The sequence below is a fragment of the Podarcis tiliguerta genome (assembly GCF_965153285.1).
Source record: "Podarcis tiliguerta genome assembly, chromosome: 7".
Taxonomy (NCBI): Eukaryota; Metazoa; Chordata; class Lepidosauria; order Squamata; family Lacertidae; genus Podarcis; species Podarcis tiliguerta.
Genome location: NC_139540.1, coordinates 61,136,886 through 61,160,354, shown reverse-complemented (window position 1 = coordinate 61,160,354; position 23,469 = coordinate 61,136,886). Strand labels below are relative to the sequence as shown.

The 23,469-nt window shown below is 42.0% G+C and overlaps 1 protein-coding gene across 1 annotated transcript in view; it reads right to left on the bottom strand.

The window, feature by feature from the left end:
• Nucleotides 1-23,469, bottom strand: part of LOC310682045 (uncharacterized protein) — a gene marked incomplete at its 5' end in the record, with an annotated part of 137,880 nt that overhangs the window by 84,143 nt on the left and 30,268 nt on the right. The window contains 2 exons of the mRNA XM_083450290.1: nucleotides 2,091-2,154; nucleotides 2,285-2,451. Coding sequence (XP_083306416.1) covers nucleotides 2,091-2,154; nucleotides 2,285-2,451 — 231 coding nt within the window. The remainder of the gene's footprint in view (nucleotides 1-2,090; nucleotides 2,155-2,284; nucleotides 2,452-23,469) is intronic.

Below are 23,469 nucleotides of genomic sequence, written 5' to 3'. Positions count from 1 at the left end.
CAATGGAGTGACATTTTATTGGTTCTCCTGGACATCTCAGTGTCTTTTGATACAACTGACCCATGGTATCCTTCTAGAACAGCTATCCAAGTTGGGAGTTGGGAGTTGGGGCACTGCTTTATGGTGGCTCCATTCTTACCTGAAGAACTTTTTCGCCTGGCATCTAAAAATATATAATGAAGGCACCAGACGAACCACTGCTGTTCTTATGTAATTTTGTTTATGGATTGTTTTTATTGTATTTCCTATTTTGTATGTTGCAATTCGCCTAGGAGCTCAAGGTGACACACACATTTTAAAATAATAACAATAATTGTTGCTGCTGCTGGGGTTGTTTCCTGTGGTGGGGATTTTGTTATGTGATGTGTACACCGGGCTCTTATTAGAGAACAGTTTCTAGAAAACAGGCTAGAGCAACTGAAATGACAAGACACCAATTTCTTTCGCGACATAAATAAAATGATATTATCTGCCCGAACCCAAGACCCGACCCATGCACAATCTATCTAGGCATGGGGAAATGGAGGACACAAACTCCTTTATTTCAGCAAATGTCACTGACCCCTTTGAAACACTGCCTATAAGGAATTATTGATAGGAGCAGCTTCTGGCGTTTTATCAAGTAATTACGTTTACATCCTATATATACAGCAGACACAGAGAAGTATGCTGCATGCTGGAAGCCATAGCCCCCTTGAAGTTGTATAGAATGGGAAGTGGAATAAGGAAAAGCCTGCTGCATTGCCACAGCAATTGCTTCATAAGTCAGCTAGTGAGCATAAATGTCATCTCTCCTAGGGCCTTTCCAGCTGATACAAGTTTCACACTCCCCTCTTAGCTCCCATTGAACACGAGATCCATCCCAGAACCAGCAGTGTGACCCAACGTCCTGAACGAAGCCCACAAGCCATGTCTGGTGGCTCAGTGGAGTACGGAGTGGATCAGTTGTCAACCTATTTCAGTCCCATGCTAATTTCACGTACAGTGGTACCTTGGGTTACATATGCTTCAGGTTACATGCGCTTCAGGTTACAGACTCCGCTAACCCAGAAATAGTACCTCGGGTTAAGAACTCTGCTTCAGGATGAGAACAGAAATTGTGCGGTGGCGGCAGGAGGCCCCATTAGCTAAAGTGGTGCTTAGGGTTAAGAACAGTTTCAGGTTAAGAACAGACCTCTGGAACAATTAAGTACTTAATCCGAGATACCACTGTATGTGCATAAAACCAGCTCTGTCTTGTTCCATTTGTGGGTGAATGGTTTTTTTGGGCGGGATCCTCAAAAAGCCACTGGATTTTACCCTCATTTCCCTCACTCACTTACTTCCCAAAAAAATTACAAGGAGGTCTGAGTTGTGCCTTTCTTTCTTTCTTTCTTTCTTTCTTTCTTTCTTTCTTTCTTTCTTTCTACATTTTACAGCTACTTGGAATCGCTAGTAAATCCACCATGGTTGCACAATTAAAAGAAACTTTTAAAAAAATGCTCCCTTTAAGTAACCATACATCATAATGTGGAGTGTCACTTCCTGGGAGCATTTTTTTTTTTTTAAAGCCACGGAGGAAGAATTAGCTGCTCTAAGCAGCTGTAAAAGGTTAGCAGAAGGAAGCCCTCAGACCACTCCTCATAAGTACAGGACAGGCCTAAAGGGGTGGGTCAGTTTATGGATTAGGTGGTGTAACCTGCAAATTTGTGTTCTGATCCACACACACAGAAACAGCACAATAGTTTGAAAAAGTATTTTCTCATGGCTGCTGGAAGATGAGAGTTTATTCCATTCACCTGAGCTGCAAAATGATTTTAAGATCATGATGAATAAGGCAAGCCATTTGGGGAAGGAGACCTCTGTTAGCAAAGAGATGCTGCTAATAATACTGGTGTGAGGAGAGAAAGGGGAGAGCGGGAGACATCATGATCAGCAAATATAAACCGCCAAATAAAATGCAAAGGGGTGTAAAAATGTCGTAGAAACACCACCTCTAATCTGATGTTGTCAGTACACTCCACACACACCTTGTAATTGCAAACACATTGAGCCTAGACACACACACACACACACACAGTGTTTTAGAGAGCGGCACGTCTTTTCTGTACCTTTTCTGCAGGGCTCTGTTTGATCCTTCACATTTGATTTAAACTTGTCCGTGGCTTCGCCTGCCTAGTGAAATAATTGACAGACGGTATCGTTGGGGGTGTGGAGATGTGTGTTTTCGTAATCGAAAGACATATGCAAAGCAAATCTATTTTCAAAGTGTTAGCAAATTATCCGGAGCGATAAAAGCTCTGACCTGCTGGAAACATTTCAAGAGCTGGTCCTTTCTTTTCGTCCGAGTTTCTTTTGACACGCACCGTTCCCAACCTTCTGCACCATTAAACTGCTTTCCCACTTCCTTTTCAACAGTGGGAATACTTCCCTTATGGGTGTCAGAATCTCTCGGAGAGGTCAAAGGTCGCCCTGCGGAGGAAATAACAAGCTGTGAAATGTAAAAGAACAATTCCTTCCACATGTTTCCTCGCTCCGAGAACAGCAAAGCACTGTCAGCCACCATCACTTCGGGATGGCCCAGGCCCTTGCAAAACAGCTCTGTCAAAACAAATTTACCATTAAAAGACCCGCACAACTGTTTAAAGCTTTTTACTACCCCTCCAGTAGATGAGAATGTTGTTCACTGAAACCAAATGGGGTATATTAAAAACGACGACACCGGAGAAAGATGAGCCATGGCGTGGTCCAGCTAAAGCGAATGAGGTGTGTGTACACATGGATGTGAATGCATTGCTTTAATTTGCAATGGGAAGCATGTGCTTCCCTTAAAATGGAACACTTTGGCTGGTTTGTTTGCTCAAAAAACAATGACAAGTCATAGGAAGTTTCCACATGGGGGCTTTATCCCACAAAAGGGTTGTTCAGATCCAGTGTTTCTGTGTATGTGATTAGCTTCCATAGTTTCCATGGATCTTCGTGGGCGGAGCTTGATGGAAGGTTTTATCTCTGCTGTGTTTGTCTTCCCTTTCCCATAGTCACTCCTCTCACACCTTCCACTTCCTTCTCCCATTTTCAGCATGCATGATGGTATTTCTGCACAATAACAAATGTTACCCTTCTATTTCTGTCAGTTCTGAAATCCAAGACACATTCCAGCCTGGACACTGAAGTCCAGCTCCGAGCATAGCTGTCAATGTTTCCCTTTTTTTTTAAGGGAAATTCCCTTATTCCAAATAGGATTCCTTGCAAGAAAAGGGAAAAGTTGACAGCTATGGCTCCGAGGGCCTTCACTGGGAGAAGTGAGGTTACAGGGAACCAGCCAGAGGGCCTTCTCAGTAGTGGCACCCACCCTGTGGAACACCCTCCCATCAGATGTCAAGGAAATGAGGAACTAAATAACCTTTCGAAGACATTGAAAGGCAGCCCTGTATAGGGAGGTTTTTAACATTTAATGTTTTATTATGTTTTATATGTGCTAGAAGCCACACAGAGTGGCTGAGGAAACCAAACTAGATGGGTGGGGTATAAACAATAAAAAAATATTTTTACCGTTATTGTTTTGTTTCTATTATCATTTTAAAATGACAGAACTTCCACATTAGCAGGTCCTTGCAACAAAAAAAAGCAAGGGATGGGAGGGAAATTAGGTTCAACCTGCGTTTAAGGACACATCTACCTAATACATGCATCCTCAAGCAATATGCGAACCCACAACACGGATAGCCTTTGAAATTAGCATGTCTCCCAATGGTGTGATGTGGTTCTCCACCCAAAAAAATGTGTCCATTCTTGCATGAATTAGTGAAATTGCATACAAATTGCATTGAAAATTTGTATATTAGTAGAAATGTGCAGTAAAATGCTGACAGATATTGCAAACTGATGCAGAAATGTGGCACACTGAGTTTCAGGTTAGAAAAATGAGAACCTGGAAGAAACTGAAATTGACAAACTGGTCGACTCTTACCTTCTACACTTGCCATATGCAGCATAATGACTAGTAATTCAGACTTATCCAAATTTTGCAATGCAGTTCTCCAACATTTACAAAAATGCAAATATTAGACATCAGTGAAAATAACCGATTCATTAAATTGGGAGAAACTGCTCATAAAATGTGCACATTAGTCAAAACTGTATGCAAAAATGTGTTTATTGGGAGAAATTTGCACTAAAAGGCTGGAGGGAAATTCCTGAGGATTTTAATCACTAAAATCCGCAAATTGCTGCAGAAACGTGGAGAGCTGAATTCATCCACCCTTGCATCCCTCATTTCTAGGCACACATCTGGGGTTTACAGGTCCAGTTCCAAACGCTTTGGGGGGGGGTTGCACCACCACTTTCCCCATGAAAACCCGCTGCAGAAAACCTAAATTGCTGTTTGCTCCAAAGTAGCAAGGGAGAGAAAAAGGGACCAGGAAATAAAAAGTACAGAGCAAAAGGTAAGTGTTCATAACCCCTCAGACTGAAAAAAAAGAGAGAGACAACCTGTACCAAATAGAAACTGACCAAAACTGTGTCCGCTCCTATTTTCTACACATGTCACACTCAACCTAATGACATATATTTCTCCAGCATAAATTGTTAGGCTGGATTTGTGTCTGTTAGTGAGAGAAATCAGCTTCTGCTAAATCACCTCCTTGCTTTTGTGTTGGTTCTCTATTTTCCCTGCTACTTGCTTGCAGTTTAATTGGATAGACATGCTTTCAGATTTCAACAGGAAAGAACAACAGGGAGATGCATCTGACAATGGCGTTACTCATGTTATGATAAATGCATCACCTGACGGAATTTGAATCAGAGATCAAAAGGTGCTCAGACTTGAGATCACACGCAAAGTGGATTATTCGAACATCTTCCTCCTTGCAAAACACCACATTACTTTTCAGCAATAGAATCTCTCTCCACACACACACACCCCACTGCCAACTTTCAAGTGTGAATGAGCTGTCAATGTCTTTTTCACAACTAAGACACCTGCTATTAGAATCTAGTCTGGGGCCTATGTTGAATTTCACAAAAAGGCTGCCTTCAGATTGTGTTGTGTCTTGATAAGAAATGAATAATCACCACCCCACTCCTTACGTTAAACATTACCCTGGTTTTTTTTTTATTTAAAAAAATCATTTTCCTGAATGATCTGCTTCACTTCTCTTTAAACATGATTGCTTTCTGATGTTTTATTTATTGTTTATGACTATTTTGTTATGTACTTTTTTCACATTGTAAGCCTCCTTGAGCATGGTTTGAACTGTGGAAAGGCAGCATAAAAATAAGATTACGTAGGTATCAAAATATGTTTTCCGCCAACATTATGAAGCAAATTATATAGTGATTAGTCTCTTATAAGACTGTTCCAGTGCTTTTTTTCTGGGGGGATGCAGGGACATGCATACCCCTAAACATTTTGTGAATCTAAGTTTGGCCTCATTGAGCAGCAGTATTTCAATATGAGTAGGAAAATGAGAGTACCCCTAAACTTTTTTAGAAAAAAAGAACTGGACAGTTCTAACACCTCAGAGAATTTAGTTAAAGACTATAAGCAGCCTCCTCATTTGCAAGAGACTTTTCTTACATTTTCTGACTTGCATCTCAGCATTAGCAAAGTTTTATGTTGTGTCCTAGTAGATTAAAGACAGTATTTGTAAGATCTATCAATGGGCAACAGCTTGCTGCAGATCATAAATGCATTTGTTCTGTTGGAAATGGCAACGCTGTACATTTCGTCACGTGGGCCCCAGTTCCCTAAGGTTTGCTCCTTTAATTGTAAATAGCCAGAAAGTCATCAAGCTGGTGTTTAATAAACTTTTAATTTGAAATGGATTACCACATGTTGTGTTTGTTTGCCCATTATTAAATCTCTTAGCAACATATCACCAGCAGAAACAGCATACTGTAGCACGGCACTGATATATATTAGAAAACAAACCCACAGGGAGATATTAACAGCTAATAATATCTTTAAAGAAGGCTCCAAGTAAATAAATAAATACAAATGATAAAGAAAATTATTCTGGAGGATTTCTGTTGTGTCAGTGGTTGCAAGCTGGGGGATGTAAGGCTTCAGCGTTCAGCACATCTTACCTTTTGTTATGCACAACTGCACATGGATGTCAGTCGCAGAATTATCTTACAGTGCTGTGCATCTATATCTGCACATTTACACGGCATAGCATGACATATGCAATACATGCACATGTACTTTCAGGGAAGGATTATATATCTAACTGGGAAAATATACTGATTAAAGGTCTTTGAAAGCCAGCTCCTGGGTTAGAGTAGAAAACAGCAAGAACCCCCTCTCTCACACACACAACCTCATTTCCGACTAGCACTGTCTTGTTCCTGGTGTGCTTGGAGTACACTCTGAGCATGAGCATTCAGAATCTGACAGATGGGAGGTTGAGAGCTGACACTTAAACAAATATCATACAGCATAAGTACATGAGTTTCAAAACTAGGGCATTTATGGGCTAATGTAGACATAATAAAGCAGGAAGACCCTGATGCCTACTGAAACTGACTTTGGGTATTTTATGGTGGCAATTCCTCCCACCCTCTCAAATCCATGGACACATCATGGCCTCCATGTCCAATGATTTCCCCAACCTGATGTCCTCCAGATGTTTTGGACTACAACTCCCATCATCCCTGACCATTGACTATGCTGGTGGAGGCTGAGGGAAGTTGTAGTCCCTGGAAGGAACCAGGTTGGGGAAGGCGGACCTCAATCAAGAAAGGGAATCTGGTGCTCTCCAGATGTTGCTTTCACCAGCCACTGCCTGCACTGGCTGGGTTGGTGGTAGTTGGACCATCTAAAGGACATCAGGTTCCCCATTCCCATCCTTGATCATCTTACCACTTGGATGGAGCTTGTCACTCAACTGAAAATGGTGCTTTCTACCACCACAGATGTGGTGCCCTTCTTTGCATGGCTGAGGAGCTATCCATGGAAAAGGAAAGACTGAATTATAACTGCCTTTATAGTGCAGACAATTATCCATGGCTTCCTTACTCTCTGAGCACTAAATAAGTGAAAAGCTGGAGTCAGTCAAACTTTCTAACACCCAACATTAACTGGTGGTGGAAGACAATTTTTAAAATATGAAAACCAAGGTGAAGTGTCCCTCACAATAAAGGATACCTGATATGTTTCCTGTTTCCTGAGGGATATTAGTTTATTTAAAAACAAAAAACAAAGAGTATCTAACCTTGAAGTGAGGCAAAAGAACATATTGAATGGCAATGTGGTAGGCATGAACTTTTTAGTCCATTATCTTGTAGTCCGCCTGTTGTTTCCTTCTTCAAGACTCTATCCTTCTCAGCAATGCTTGAATATGCAAGGTCTGAAGAAAGCTGTAGGGCTGCCTCATATTTGTTCTGCTCATCTGAATACCGCGGTAGTTTAATTATCTGATAAGAGAAAACCCTGTTATATGAATAGGTCAGCCATATGCAAAATTATCCTTCTAATATTCTCAAACTTTCAATCAAAAAGGTTGATCTACAATTCTGTGGAAACGCCCACTGCAGGGGTCCGCCAGTCATTAGTTTCTTCTTAATTCACATAATTCCTGTTCTAAATGCTCTCAGTGTGCAGTGCAATAATTTAAAGACACAACTGTCCGTCAATTTGCGAATCCAACGATCCAATTATTCCCCCACAGCCACAAGCCTCGATGGGTCCTTTAAAACTGACTTTGAAGTTCAAGTATGAAAGCAATTTTCAAGTCTTACAGTTTTAAATACTGCATTACAGCCTAATGTAGCCACAACATATTTTCAACAGGGCTTTGGTTTCTGAACAAGTTGCCTGCCCCTGGTGTAAAGGCTGAGGAAGATGGGCTTCCCTCAAGGTGCACTGCTAAAGCATATCCCTTCCATCATTGCTGTAAGAAGGAAACTGTTTCACATGAATGTCGCTTTTCAACCTTAAAATAACATTAAAGCTATATTATAGCAAATAGGTAGATAGAGTTGCTGTAAGGGTGGATGCAGATTACGAATGCTGTTTCCTACCAACCTGGAAATAGAGGTTACACAGCCAGTGATCCAAGTCAGAAGAAATCCATTTTTCAATTTTTTGGAACCTATCAATTTTAGAGTTGTAGTGGCCTCTGAGGAAGGGACATTTAAACTTCCCATCCACTGTGTCCAAATTATTATTACACAAAGGAAATGCTCCCCAGCCCACAACTCGGTCGATGCAAGTATTGGTCCCACGAAGGAGAAAGAGTTCAAACAGAAGTATCTCTCCAGGCTTCCCATCCTTTCTGGCTGGAACCTCCTATTGGAAAGAGGAAGGATCAACGATATGCCTATTTGGAAGAATGCCAGCATAGTTTAAGAAAGGTTTTGCAAACAACATCAGGCATAAATCTGAGAGGGTAAATGTAAGCAAGCTCTTCTAAAGCAAATCCTGAAAACATTCTCTAGGACCTTCCAAACTGATGCTGTTTCCAGGTAGGATTCCATCAGACGCCAGTAAATTCAGGCCATGCAATTTGAGTTGATTGGGAGCTCTTGTGCAACAAACCCACTTCCCCCCCAAAAAGATTCAGATTTTTGCCATAAGTGATGGGAAACTGCACTGAATAGTGTAGGATAACACTTGCTGGACACAACATTGTCTAACTGCCCACGGACGAATTGAGTTGGATGCTCACTAAACAGCTAGCATCACCCAGCCTCCCTGTAAACAAATCAGGATGAATTTTCAATCAGCAGGTTCTTTGGAAGGGGCCATCATTAGACCGTTTTAATTCTATTTTATTTCTGAAAGAAATATGTTTAAAAAATTAAAAAAGGTCCTTAGAGACCAACTAAGTTTGTTCTTGGTATAATTATTCATTATTTCTGAATGTTTTCAATTGTGGATATTGCAGAAATGTCTAAAAATATTGACAGGGCAGTTATCAGAAATCATTGGATAACAATACTGATGAACAGACATTTTGTTTCACCTCTAAATGGCACAGTATGTTGCTTTTCTTCCCTCCCCCCTGCCTCTTTCACTCAAAAGAACCTAAAACAGCAGCTTCAAAGTGCTTGGTGAAAGCAGGAGCTGCTTATTGCCTTCCCTTTCAAGAAACTGTCCACATATGCAAGGGGCATGGAAGTGTGTGGCTTAATGGCATTGAAAAAAGAAGCTGTCTTACACCCTAGGTCCATCTAGCGCAGGCTTCCTCAACCTCGGTCCTCTAGATGTTTTGAGACTAAAATTCCCATCATCCCTGACCACTGGTCCTGCTAGCTAGGGATCATGGGAGTTTTAGGCCAAAACATCTGGAGGGGCGAGGTTGAGGTAGCCTGTTCTAGCTCAATAATGTCTACATTGACTGACAGCAGTTCTCCAGGGCTTCAGAATGGTAACATTGAAGATGCGGGGGATTAAATCTAGGGCCCCCTGCATGCAAAACAGGTGTGCTACCACTAAGCTACAGCACATTGACAGAGGTGTACCTAGGTATCATGGACTGGTTGGATGCAGAGGAATTGTGGGAGGAACCAGCAGGGGAACCCCCAGGGGAAGAAGGCTCAGAGCCTTCTGGTGGTGGGATGACAATGAGTGGTCAGAGGGAGAAGACTGAGAAGAGGATGTGTTGGAACCTGAGGAGGTAACAGGGCTTAGTGAGTGTGGGAAGCCTGTGGCAAGGGCTAATCCAGAATCAGAAGGAGGGGGGGCAAAAGGCAGAGATGAGTCTGGCTGGTGAAGAAGCACATGTGTCTCCCTGTCCTGCTGTGACAAGCTCCTCTCCTCCTTAGTCTCCCAGAATCAGAAGAGGCATGCAGAGGGTGGAAGAGGTGAGCTTCATGCAGGAGCAGTCTCAGACTGCTTGGGGAAAACCCTGGAGAGGCAGGTACGTAGATTTCTGTGGGGAGGTGGGGACCTTTACTCTCAGCAACTGTACTTTGGGGGCAAGACCTGCCAGAGGTGAGCTGCTGTACTCCTTAGGCTTGACACTCCTGTGCAGATTCGGGGGGGGAGGGTTGCAAATAAAGAGTTAACTCCAACGTGCTTAGTTTGATTACAGTGGTACCTCTAGTTGCGAACACCTCTGGATATGGGCTACGCACACGGCAAACCCGGAAGTAACAGAAAGGTTTCCGCCGCACGCGCATACTCAGAAGTGGGCTACTGCTGTGCGTGCATGTGCAGAACAGGCGCCTCTGGATGTGAATGTTTCAGGGTAAGAACGGACCCCCGGAACAAATTAAGTTCGTATCCAGAGGTACCACTGTACTGCTGGCTTCCTTCTGTCACTAGGCTCCCTTGTGTTAGGATATTTCCGTTCCACCTTAAAAAGGGAGCAGGTTGTTGTGTCACAGCCTGCGTATTTCCTGTTCACAGGATGTTTCTGTTTCTCTCTCTGCGCCTGAGACATCGAAGCAGGCAGTCATGTTTTTTCTTTGTTCTGATCAACGCTGAATAAAGTTGTAAATAATGCTCTCCTGAGTGCATCTTTCGCTGTGCGAACTCTGCTGAAAGGGCGTGCACTAGTCTTGGAATGTGGCATGCTATTTCCGAGGCTTTTGTCGCTAATTGATTGATACTGCGCTTCTACCAGAGGTCGATGGATCGTCCGGAGACAGCGTGGGGCATGGAGATGGCCTTTGTCTCCCTGGCAGTATCCCAACACCTTGTGCCCTTGGCAAGGAGATGTTGGCGCCAGAACAGCAGAGGAGTGGCCCGGGGAGATTGCAGACAGGCTCCTAGCCACTTCAAGCCAGAGTGGAGAAGCACAATTTTTTCCCATCCCCCCGCCCTCAGATCTGCACCCTTGGTGGAGGCTAATCTACCCAACCCCTAGGTACCTGCTACACATTGAAGTTCCCTCCTTGATCTTTGGATTCCAGCCATTTGACAGAGCAGCAGAAACAGCATTTTCAGATAATCAAATGGTTATACTTGCATTGCTTCAGCTGGGGGGGGGGGAATGCAACTAAGCACTGATAACAGGGGAGAACAACATTTCAAGGTTCCTTTCTTTTCAAAGTGTATACACAGTGTCACTCCTGTGTATAGGCTTACTTTACATGAATGGTTTGTGAACGCTTAAGATGAAACAGAAGCACCCGCTGAACAATGCCATAACCCTGTAGCAGCTGCTCCTAAGCCATTGACAGGATCGAGTTTCATTTAAACCAGATTTACCATTTTTCAATAAATAACCCATGGGGAAGTTAAAAACATTAGTTATCAAATTACTGACAGAATATGCCCCTTATCAAGGCATTTGGCTGCTTGGGTCCCAGACTCATGCGTGCAACAAGTTCCATTTAAACCCGGCATGCGCTTCTTCATTGATTTCAACGGAGGAGTGGATTGCACATTCCCTCTTCTCAAATAAAGTTAGCAAATATATTTCCTTATATTTCTGGGAGTAAGGAGATAAGGAGAGGTAGTGGGCTCATTCTAAGCACGTGCTCCACCACTCAGAACTATCCTCTCTCCCCTAGTTCATCTTTCTTGTCTGTTTTACTAACTTCTCCTATGTAGTTACAGAAACCTGGATTAAATTAGCCTGAAGTATTTTTTTTAACCCCAAATCCCAGTTTATGCTCCATTTATTCATGTTCAAAAGTCTCCTCAAATTATGCACCAGCAACTGAGAATAAAGACATGCAATTCCTTCCTTGCGTTGTACTGAATAGCGCTGCGTTTAATTGAATTAAAAGATATTGAGCTAAGAATCATCTCTTGATACTATTTCCAAAATCAACAGCTTTATATTAATTTTGTTGTCATAATATATTTTACTTCCCCATATGCCACCGCATTACAACATGGAAATGCTCAAGAGAGAAAATGAGGTCTATTTGAATATTTCAAATTAGCAGGTTCAGTTTGGGGATTTTTCTATAAAGTGTGCCACCAAGAAGTCCAACTTGCTCTTGGGTTTTTTGTGGCTAAAAGAGAGATAAATCTATACTTTTTTTCTTTGTTTTCTTTCTCCCCCCCCCCCCCCAAGGAGCTGAACTTCAGAGAGTACTGCACAAAGCCCATTATTTTTACAGTCCCAAAATGACAAAGCCCCAGCACACATAATGATGTGATTTTTTTTGAACATCTGCCATACAATTAGATCAGCATCTACCAAGTCCCAAAACTATATAGCATAACAATACAATCAAATTTCAATATTACTGAATTGGTGGCCAATTGTTCCATGTCAATAAAATCTTCATTTTAATGCCTCTAAAAATCATCTTTGTGGGACCATATTCTTTGTAAGTCAAGTGCAAAGGAACGCAAACAAACAAGATGAGCTAGCTATAATTTCCATGAACATAGCACTAAGGGATTATCAAACAAAGTTCTGTCCAGACCTTATTGCATGAGGGAAATGCTAAAGAATAAGACTTAAATGGAATAAAAAGGCAAAGGAAAAAGAAGTAAGCATGGGTGAAATCAAACATGAATTCAATTCACTAAATATATCTATGCATATAAGATGGAAGGAAAGCTTGGTGGCAGTTTTTTGGGGTTTTAGGTAGGGGCCTTCCCACTGCTTTCTTCCAGCACCAGAGGTGAAATCTGAGACCTTCTACACACAAAGCTGACTGAGGTACATATTCAGTATGGTAATTTAATTCACTGAAATTGTAAATGCTTGTACGCATTACTATGTGTTGAAATTTGATTGGTTGGTAACTGAATCCCAGAGAGTTCTCTAGTAGTTCTCATTTGACTCGCTAACGTTGGTCACTTGGGAGGTATCTAGTGAAGGAGAGACTCCATTTTATGTGAAGCAAGATGGCTTTGTTTTATAATCCACTGTGAACACTGCTAAGTGGAATGGAGTGTTGGAGTGCTTCTTCTCTGCTTGGAAGAAAGAGAGCAAAACTGCAGGAGAAGGTGAAAGTGGAAATCTCTCATAGGAGCTGCAAGGTATGGCCTAATTGAGATACAGAAGGCTCTGAAAAGGGAGGAAAATACAGTTGTTTGGAAGTTTTGAGGTTAGAAGAAGAGACTGTAAGCCCACCCTTGGGTAAGTGTATGACTGTAAATTGTTGTTTGTTGTCGTTTAGTCGTGTCTGACTCTTTGTGACCCCATGGACCAGAGCACGCCAGGCATTCCTGTCTTCCACTGCCTCCCACAGTTTGATCAAATAAATATTGACTGTAAATATTATGTTTCAATTCATCAATTCATCTGCAAGTAAAGTTTTTGAATGTTAAAGTCTGGACATTGGTTTGATTTCCAAAGAAGAGTGTCCATCATATATATGATTTGAGCTTCTTAGCTACAATTTCGCTACCCTTACTTCAACACTACAACCCTCCCTTGTTCCAGAAGACTCTCCCACGTCACATCTAGTTCAACTCTGACACAGCTGCAGGTGCAGAAACATTCTCAAGACCATCATGGCATAAGAGCCAACCCTCTTCTCAGCAGTGGGGGCAAATGCTTCATAGGTCCCAACATGCTTTATTCTCACAAAGTATTGGGTCATTAAAGCAGAATTTGTTGTAATCTTACAGGCAGTGCAATGGAAATGGGCAAGAGCACCATAAAAATATAACCCCTTGCCTTTTTTAGATAAAGGAAAATAATTGTTGCATCCTGTGTGCTTTAGCCTCCACATCTGGTGGCAATTGCCTTGCCCTCAAAACATCTGCTGCCAATATTTTTGTCTCTCTTCTATGACCAGCAGGGAGTAGCATTGCAAGGCATGGCTATTGTTAACCCTGACTGCATTATGGCCTTCATATCACTGGCCTCGGTTTCTCCTGAACTTTTATATCTAGGTGCTAGCCTGGCCTCACTGGAAAGGAGGAGACAGGAACAAGTGGGAAAAGAACAAAGATCAAAGTATGTTTTTATTTCTAACTAGAGCATGAGTTACATATGCAATATGTTAAAAGTTTGAAGATCTCTCAAAGGTTGAGAACTCAGGTCTATTAATCATCTACTTCTATATTTCTTTGGATGCTATTTCTTGGATTAGTGATATGAATGGTCCCACCCATTCAGAGGTTATGCAGTGAACAGATTATTATTGATAAATACGTTCTCTGGCTTAGGTATATTTGGTCAAAGAGGCTAGTTATTGTAAGTTATTATGTTCTTCAGATGCTTTGTACCTGCTGCTAAGGATTAGAATCTGAGAGAGGGGATGAATAATGAGAAGAATGACATCACAACACTATGTGATGTCTGCTTTGGCCATGTGACATCACTGAGGGTAACTGGGGGCAATGTTTTCTTGAGACCTGAATTTCTTGCCAAAAAGTAGAGTCATTTTTCGACGCTGAAGAAAATGCAAAAGGGAGAACCGAATTCTACTTAATACTCATGACATTGTGAATATTGAAAAAAACCAAAGCTTGAAGTAGAGGTAAATATTTTTGCTTCATGTAATTTTATAGATTTCCTAAATAAACTCTAGTCTGTCAGGAGTAATATTGACCTTCACCAGAACAAAATGTGAAACTGCTCATCACTCCACCCGCAAATGGTTATATTCAGGAGAAAAGCAGTCTTTACAACTGAATCCTATGCATGTCTACTCAGAGGTAAATCCTTCTGAGTTTAATGGGGCTTACTCCAAGGTAAGTGAGTCCAGGATTGCAGACTAAGTATTTCTGACTTTTAAAAGTCCTTCCTATCTTTTCTTTACATTTCAAACGCTTCGTTTCAGTTGCACTAAACATTTCCTTCACCCATTTTGTGTAAGCTGTGTTATAGTATAGTGCTGGAATATGAATAATAATACTAAAAAAAACCTCTAGCTTAACTAATAAGACTCCATTGTGCTGCTATTAAAAGCATCTTAGCTCCTAGTTAGATGCTGACACAGAGAAAATAGAGGCTCAGGAAATGTTGGTCTCATCATATTTTAAGAATTAATACCTTGGGTCATGTTAATCAGTTTCTGATATATGTAGCTTTCACAGAGTACTTTCGGGGGGAAATTGTGGGTGTGACTAATAATGACATGGATTTGAACTATATTTCTCATACTGATCTAATTCTGAGCATAACCGAGGACCTGTGCCGTGATGTGGATTTAAAGAGCCTTACATTCAAAAAAATAAATTTACCTTTCGCAGTGAAATTGATCAGGCTTCTCTCCAACTCCTTCCTAGGCCAAAAACTTTATTCTTTTGGTAGCTATAATTTAAAATGAGTGCCAGCACCAGCTCAATGACTGGATGATAAGTGTCTTGAAACTTCAAGAGAAGCCTCTAAATTTTTCACAGCATTTGGGTTTCATTTTCAGTATAATAAAAATATGGTGCCCTTTTAATAATGAATAATAGATTCCTCCCACAGTTTGATTTACATGCATGGATTAAATGTCATGTTTGAAAAGTTGCCGTTTTATTCGCCCTGGATTTCCCTTAAGTAAAGCAAAAATGGTGCACTGCTGCACTTAGAGCACTGCTACCTTGCCATATTGGCACATTAATATTAACTCTGGTGATATACTTTTAAAAAATCTAAATATATATAAATCCCTTCCCATCAGTGGCTGCGAACTTTATAGGCATATGAAATGGCCTGTGCTGTGAACATGTTATAGGTTTTCAAAGAGAAGATAGCAATGGACAGCTGCCATTGTCTGTGATACACCTTCTATTCTTCTTGGCCCAAAAATAAGCTATTAAAAATTGGCACCTTGATGTATATTATGGACCACAGTGTATATTATAGAATTTGCCACCTATCCACTACACTAAATACAATATTACTAATAACATAACTGCGTTTTATTGTTATTTTGCATTTTTATTGGCTATATATTGGATATTGGATTTTTTTATTTAAAAAATGTTGTATGCCTCCTTAGGCTATTTTTAGGACAGGTGACTAAGAACTTTATGAATCAGTAAATATACACTACCCCCCCCCACCCCAAAAAAGAGCCGTCAGTTAACTAACAAGCATAATAATCACTTCTTGGTGTTAAACCAAATGTTAGGCCCATAATCAGAATGAATAAATATATTTCAGACTTGTTTAGTTTATGATAATCAATCCAACCAAGTCTAATAACAGTGCCCTGCATTATTAGTAAAGCTGTGCTGCTTATGAACCAAACCCACAACATATATATATATGGATATATATATTGTTAATTTAACTGACTTCACAGTATGCAACAGTGCATTGAATTGGATTTCCATTTACTAGAATATGGCCAATTAGCAGGCTCTTCTGTGACATTACCACTTCCAAGATAGACGCTGGAATAGCTAAAACAAGCTCCCAAAAGAATGGCAATCACTTCGGCTATTTTAAACTCAGGCATAGGCAAACTCAGCCCTCCAGATGTTTTGGGACTACAACTCCCATCATCCCTAGCTAACAGGACCAGAGGTCAGAGATGATGGGAATTGTGGTCCCAAAACATCTGGAGGGCCGAGTTTGCCTATGCCTGATTTTAGACAACTGTACATTTTGGAGTGGTTGTCATGGGTATCTACTGTTGGGTAGTTGTTGCTATGTTTATAGCTGTCTGGGAACTTTTGCTAAGTTTGAGAAAGGATGAATGGGTATGGTAAACCATAGAACATCCACCTATGAAAGAGCTATAATGCTGTAAGGTGACTGGAATTGGGAGACACACCCTCTTCCATTGGATTTTTTAAAAAATCTTTTTCCATTAGCATGAGATCTAAAACCATATGAGAACAGTCTCTCGCTTCCCCCTTCCCCCATGATTGGGTCTTCATAAACCCCCTCCCAGGAAGTGAACTGCCACAACAATTCATCACAGGCATGTACACCTTGGGCGGAGCTACACACAGGGAGAAAAACATGCTATAAATGAGTCAGAAATTACATCGTTAAAACAGAAGAAAAAACGCTATGGAAAATCACTTATAATTTTATTTTGCTCTCTTGCACCATCTGGTGTTGCATTCAAAATGTTGTTTCTTGACTACTGTAGCCAGTGGCGTGGTGTGGGGGTTGCAGGGGGGGCAGGCCGCACCGGGCGCAACATCTGGGGGGGGCGCTCACACTCGCAGCTCTCTGCCCCTGCCTAGCTCACTCACTCTCTCTCACTGCAGTGCTGGCTGTGCAAATCCGATCCGAGCCTCCGGGTTGCCGCCCACTGTGGAGGGGAGGGTGCCAGGCGTGCGGTGCGGTGCGGAGAGAGAGCGAGAGACTATCTGGGGGAGGGACAGTGCAGCAGGGGGGGGGGCACAAATTACTTGCCTTGCCCTGGGTTAGGGGGCGCAAATTACTTGCCTTGCCCCGGGTGCTGACAACCCACGCTACGCCACTGACTGTAGCTGAGTCCCTTGTGTGGCCATATAAAACCACAGGTTGTATGACCAAGGAGGAATCCACATGCGTTCAAAAGCATTAATCTCATGGGAGAAGAAACTGAGTTCTGATCCCCCCACTCCTGGGAAGCTTACACCACCACAGTTGCCCCCCAAGTTCCCAATCCAACTGATCCTCTCTTGCAAGCTTTCGTGATCAACTACAAATCAAGTTTTCCTCCCAAACCACTTATGCTATGTGCTGCTGTACATGTATGTACACCCGACATTTTACTTTAAAGACAGCCAACCGTCATGCCTTTGTAGAGGATTACAGGAAACCATTCAAACGAAACCTCGCTGCTATCACTCAAGAGTTAAGAGAACCTGACAATTTAAGCCAAGGGGATGGTGAAAGGGAGAGGGAGAAGGAAAGGAAACTAACAAGCTTAGGCAAGAAGCACTGATTAATGAACAAAAAATATTTTGGGGAAAAGGTCGGACGTTCAAGTCAGACTAGCCCCCAGGCAGTTCTAGCTTACATGACCAGCACTTTCTGTATGCAGCAGGTAACCCATGCCGACACTAACTTTGTCGACATGAGAGAACTATTATTTTTGGAAGGATGTAGCGCTCTGGAACAATATCTCTAATGTATTAGTTACAAGCATGCTGTCTTTCAACATCAGGCATGCATGTTTTATTTTTCGCCTTATTTGTCTTGTACCCCAGTTTCTGCATTATAGCCAATGAAAACAAAACTCTACCCTTCACATTAGCTGTCTGGTATTTTCTCCTGTAACAAATCCCAAGGAACAAGCACTGCGTTTCACCTATCTCAGTCTTTCTGCACTTGCTGGACAACATTTTAAAGAAGGGAAAAACTAAACTCCAATTTGCTCATGTGAACTTCATTTCTAAGGGTCAATCGTAACTTGGCAATATGATTTTAAACTGGAAACCAACTTTAATCCACCAAGAACAGGCGTCCCAAATACATTTTGGAATATACACACATATATCTTTAGGTACAGACTACCCATGTCTCCTATCTAGTCTAAGGATTGCTTTTATGCTTTATTTTTATTTCTTATCTATACGGCACCATCAATTTTGAGGGCTCTTTACAGAACGACACAGGCAAAAGGTACGTCCTTGTCCCAAAGAATTTGCTATTTAAGAGTCAAAGTATATGAGATTCTTTGTCACATGAATGTTTTCCCTGAAGTTCCTTTATTGTTGTGATTTAGTAACAGGAGGGGGAGGTGTACGTTGATTTTGGATGAAGGGTAGTATATAAATTTTAAATAAATAAATCTGAATATTAGAGATGGATGAGAAATTCAGTTCAGTTCACATTTTAATGTGAACTTGCCTAATTTGTACTTCTGAAAACAATACATGAACCAAAATGCAGCTGTCCTTGGAGAGCCACACTTTTTCAAATTTAGCAATGCATTCCTCCAATGGGGAAAAAAGTGTACAAAAACATGAAGCTATGAGGAACTCCCTGTTGGCACAGGGTTGCATTCCTGGCCCCCAAGCATATCGGTGGAGTGCGCATAAGCCCGCAACATCCTGTTACTCCCCCCATTTTTAAAACCTCCCGGAGCCAAAACAGTACATGCATTAGTGGTCTTGTACCAATTGGACATAAAAGGGACGCAGGTGGCACTGTGGGTTAAACCACAGAGCCTAGGACTTGCCGACCAGAAGGTCAGCGGTTCGAATCCCTGCGACGGGTTGAGCTCCCATTGCTCAGTCCCTGCTCCTGCCAACCTAGCAGTTCGAAAGCATGTCAAAGTGCAAGTAGTTAAATAGGTACCACTCCAGCGGGAAGGTAAACGGTGTTTCCGTGCGCTGCTCTGGTTCGCCAGAAGCAGCTTAGTCATGCTGGCCACATGACCCGGAAGCTGTACACCGGCTCCCTCGGCCAATAAAGCAAGATGAGCGCCGCAACCCCAGAGTCGGCCATGACTGGACCTAATGGCCAGGGGTCCCTTTACCTTTACCTTTACCAATTGGACATGCACAAAATGGTCTCCGCCTATATGCATAAAATACACACATTAACTAAAGTAACATACAAATGTTCATCATGTTAGGAGAAATTGCAAAATTGTGCATATTAGGCAAAAGTGCAAATAAAAATGGCTGGATGAGAAGAAATGCATACTAAAATGCTGCTGAACGTTTATAAGGACGGACACACACACACACATTTATGAAACTGATCTGGAAATGTGGAGAACTGAACTTAAGACTGAAAAAAATAGAAACAGAAAAATCACAGTTGACAAATTCCTTTATCCCCAGTATTTATTCCCCAAAGCAGATTGCATGCTCATAGGCTCTCCTAGCCTCCATTACCCATCGAATAATCTTAGCTTAATGGGGTCTCTACCAGGCATATCTACGAAACCAGGGATATCTACGATAGCCAACTAGTCTTCCCTGGAACCTTTCAGAGAGGAAATTGCTTCTGAACATTCGTAGGGTGCATTTTGCTCACAGCTGAAAACCAAGCCAAGTGGCCCCAACCCCACTATTTTACAGGGATCATAGCTACAAAATGCACAATAGTTTTGGTATCCTACACTTACGGTGTGTAGAGTAATCCACTCTTTTACCGTAATTTAATTATTTCAGCAAAAGTTGAAAAAGCAGAGAAATCACACAGGTGAAGATTACACATCTGAAGCACAGCAAAAAGGCTCAGGAAGAACAAAACTCAGCAAAATCTTTAAGCAGTTTTTAAAAACCTATTTATTTTAAGCTGCTTTTCTTAATTTAGACCTTTATTTGATGAGCTTAAATTAGAGAGCTGTTTTAGAATGTATAGCTCTTTTTTTTTTAGCAGCTGGGATCTATACTGCTGTTTTATTTATTTTTAACTGGCCTTTCTTTTTTAAATAATTGTGTGCTGCTGTTATTTAAGTTGCCTAGATTTGTTTTGAATTGCATTGTGTTTTCAGGATACGCAAACTGCCTAGTATAGATTGCACCAAACACTGTGGCCTATAAATGTAAATAAATAAATAAATAAATAAATAAATAGAAAGAATACAATACTTTTCGCAGGGAAATGATGAAAACAAAATTTACATGCACTAAAGCTATAAAACTGTTATTACACTGAGGCCAGAAAAGCAAATGATGATCATAAGACTATCCCATTAATTCCAGTAGGTCTTAAGGTAAAGGTAAAGGTACCCCTGCCCATTCGGGCCAGTCTTGCCAGACTCTAGGGTTGTGCGCTCATCTCACTCTAGAGGCCGGGAGCCAGCGCTGTCCGCAGACACCTCCGGGTCACGTGGCCAGCGTGACAAGCTGCATCTGGCGAGCCAGCGCAGCACACGGAACGCCGTTTACCTTCCCGCTAGTAAGTGGTCCCTATTTATCTACTTGCACCCGAAGGTGCTTTCGAACTGCTAGGTTGGCAGGCGCTGGGACCGAGCGATGGGAGCACACCCCGCCGCGGGGATTCGAACCGCCGACCTTTCGATCGGCAAGTCCTAGGCGCTGAGGCTTTAACCCACAGTGCCACCCGTGTCCCAATAGCACTCTGAGAATCCTGCTTTGGAAATGTTTGGGTACCAATATCCCTAGCAGCATGTCCTATGGCTTCAGGAAATGGTTTCAGGAAATGACCTCAAAAGGTCATAGATGTGGGACTGTTTGCTCTTCCTGCTCAGTTTCTTTTTGCACTTGCTCAGTCTATCCTATACAGTGGTACCTTGGGTTAAGTACTTAATTCATTCCGGAGGTCTGTTCTTAACCTGAAACTGTTCTTAACTTGAAGCACCACTTTAGCTAATTGGGCCTCCCTCTGCCGCCACGCCGCCGCCATTTGATTTCTGTTCTCATCCTGAAGCAAAGTTCTTAACCTGAGGTACTATTTTGGGGTTAGCGGAGTCTGTAACCTGAAGCGTATGTAACCTGAAGCGTATGTAACCCAAGGTACCACTGTACTGAACACACACCCTGAAACTTCCCCACATTTTATTGGATGCTAGGACTGGACTAGGGCTGGGAAATATCATCTTTCAACATCGCGGTATACCACCAGCCAAACATTGCGGTCTGGTGATATGTTGAAAAAACAAGCTTCATTGGCCTCAGCCTGTGAGGCACCGGGTGAAATAACCGCATCTCTCACCATGGGAGCTGAGGCTGTTTCACCCCAGTGCTTAGTAGGCTGGGACAATGCAGCTTGTTTGTACGGCTCAGCTGGGGCGAGAGAGGGCTCCCCATCCCCGGCAGAGCCATCCCCAGTGCTGGGGAATCAACTCAGCTGTTATGTACTGAGTTGAATAGGATCCAAACTGCAGCAGTCTGATTGGTCCTAGAACAATAGGATCCAAAAGGCAGCAGTCTGATTGGTCCTAGAACAATAGGATTCAGAATGCAGCAGTCTGACTGGTCCTAGAACAATGCAGCAGTATGATTGGTTGGCAGGAACCACCCAATCATGCTCCAGATATAAGTGAATCCACAACCTGATTGGCTTACAGTAGAATTCCGGAATTAGCCAATCATGTGCAGCCCATTGTGTAAATAATGTATATAAAGCAGATACTTTGAGGGGACTTTCATTCATTCCTCCTCACCACTATGAGCTGAATAAAGAGCATGAAATCACTTTACGACTCTGAGTATATTTCATCAGCTGATGGGAGCAGCAACCACACAGTCCTCAGTCAAGCAGTTTAAAGATGCAGATGGAGGAACAAGCTGTATGGGTGTCTCGTTGATGCAGCTTTTTCCTCCCTCTATGCAGTATGATGGCAGAGTGGGATATATCACTGGTGAAACTGCCACCACTCCTGAGTCCCTCTGCCAGCAACGGTCGCTGGAGGAAGTCACTGGCAGAGGGACTCAGGAGCAGTGGCGGTTTCACCAGAGATATACTACTGAGTGAAGCTGACATCACAGTCTGCTCCTCATACTGGTTGTGGGTTATATATAGATATATCAGGCTGGGCCTTGACTGGACACCTTTACTCCATCCTAAACAAAGGAGCTTTTTTCTATAAGTGAGTGCAACAGTCGCTGTTTTAGGTGCAATTTCTGTTCTCATCCTGAAGCAAAGTTCTTAACCCAAGGTACTATTTATGGGTTAGCGGAGTCTGTAACCTGAAACGTCTGTAACCTGAAGTGTCTGTAACCCAAGGTACCACTGTAGACGTAACAGGGTTGTTGTTTTCAGCCCGGAACTCACTGGAACTCAGTTCCGGCACATCTCATATGGATGCCATTGCCATTATAAGAGAACAAGGGAGGCGTTTGTGGTGAGTTCTGACACCTCTTTTTCTAGAAAAATAGCACTGGATATAAATATTATGAAGTATGAGTAGCACCATTGTGTGCATGTTTCCAGCATATTTCCATTCAAAAGATATGCAGGGCCCAATCTGGACCTGATCACTGCTTGCATGCATTTTTAAATGAAATGCAATGGAAGATGCATGCATGTGTCCTTCATATCTGACAGGACGTGTGAGTAAATGTCATTAATCCTTCAAAGGATGGGTACAGGTCTTATGGCACAAAATCATAAAATGTATCCATGCATCAGGTCACAGTGGCTGTTCTCCTCTCCAATCAACCAACAAGCAAAGGTTATTCCAGATGTGAGGAACCACTGACCTTCCAAATGTTGTTGGACTACAACATCAGGGACAATGGTCAGGCATGATAGAAGTTGTAGTCCAACAAAATCTGGAGGGTCACATATTCCCTAGCCATGAATTTATTCACTAAAGCACTATATATGGCTTTAAATACCACAGCAATCGCACAAGCGATCGCAGGAATCAAAATCATTCAGGAGCAGTGAGGAAGCTCATGCTTATCAGACAAATTTCTTCCAAATCAAATGATTCAACCAGTTGCAGACATTTGTCTCAATGCCGCCAGAGCAAATGACACATAACAATTCTGCCCCACGCAGCATGCAACGGGGATCGGAATATCTATGTACACTTCAGGCGCAAAACAGAGCCTCAAGTGTGCTTGGGCTTATTCCAAAATAATCCAAATGCTGCTTTTTTAGCAAATGGGGGTCAATGAAGCTCAAAACTCAGACAAGGATTTGAGCATTCATGTGTTTATATACACCCACTCGTTCATTTATTATTCTAAAGCTACTTTACCCAAATCGAATTACATAGCTGACAAGCTGCATAGATAAGAAAAATGCAGACGAAATCTAAACTCGGCTGACAATGCTGCATGATATAGTACATTATATCATTTGGCATTTT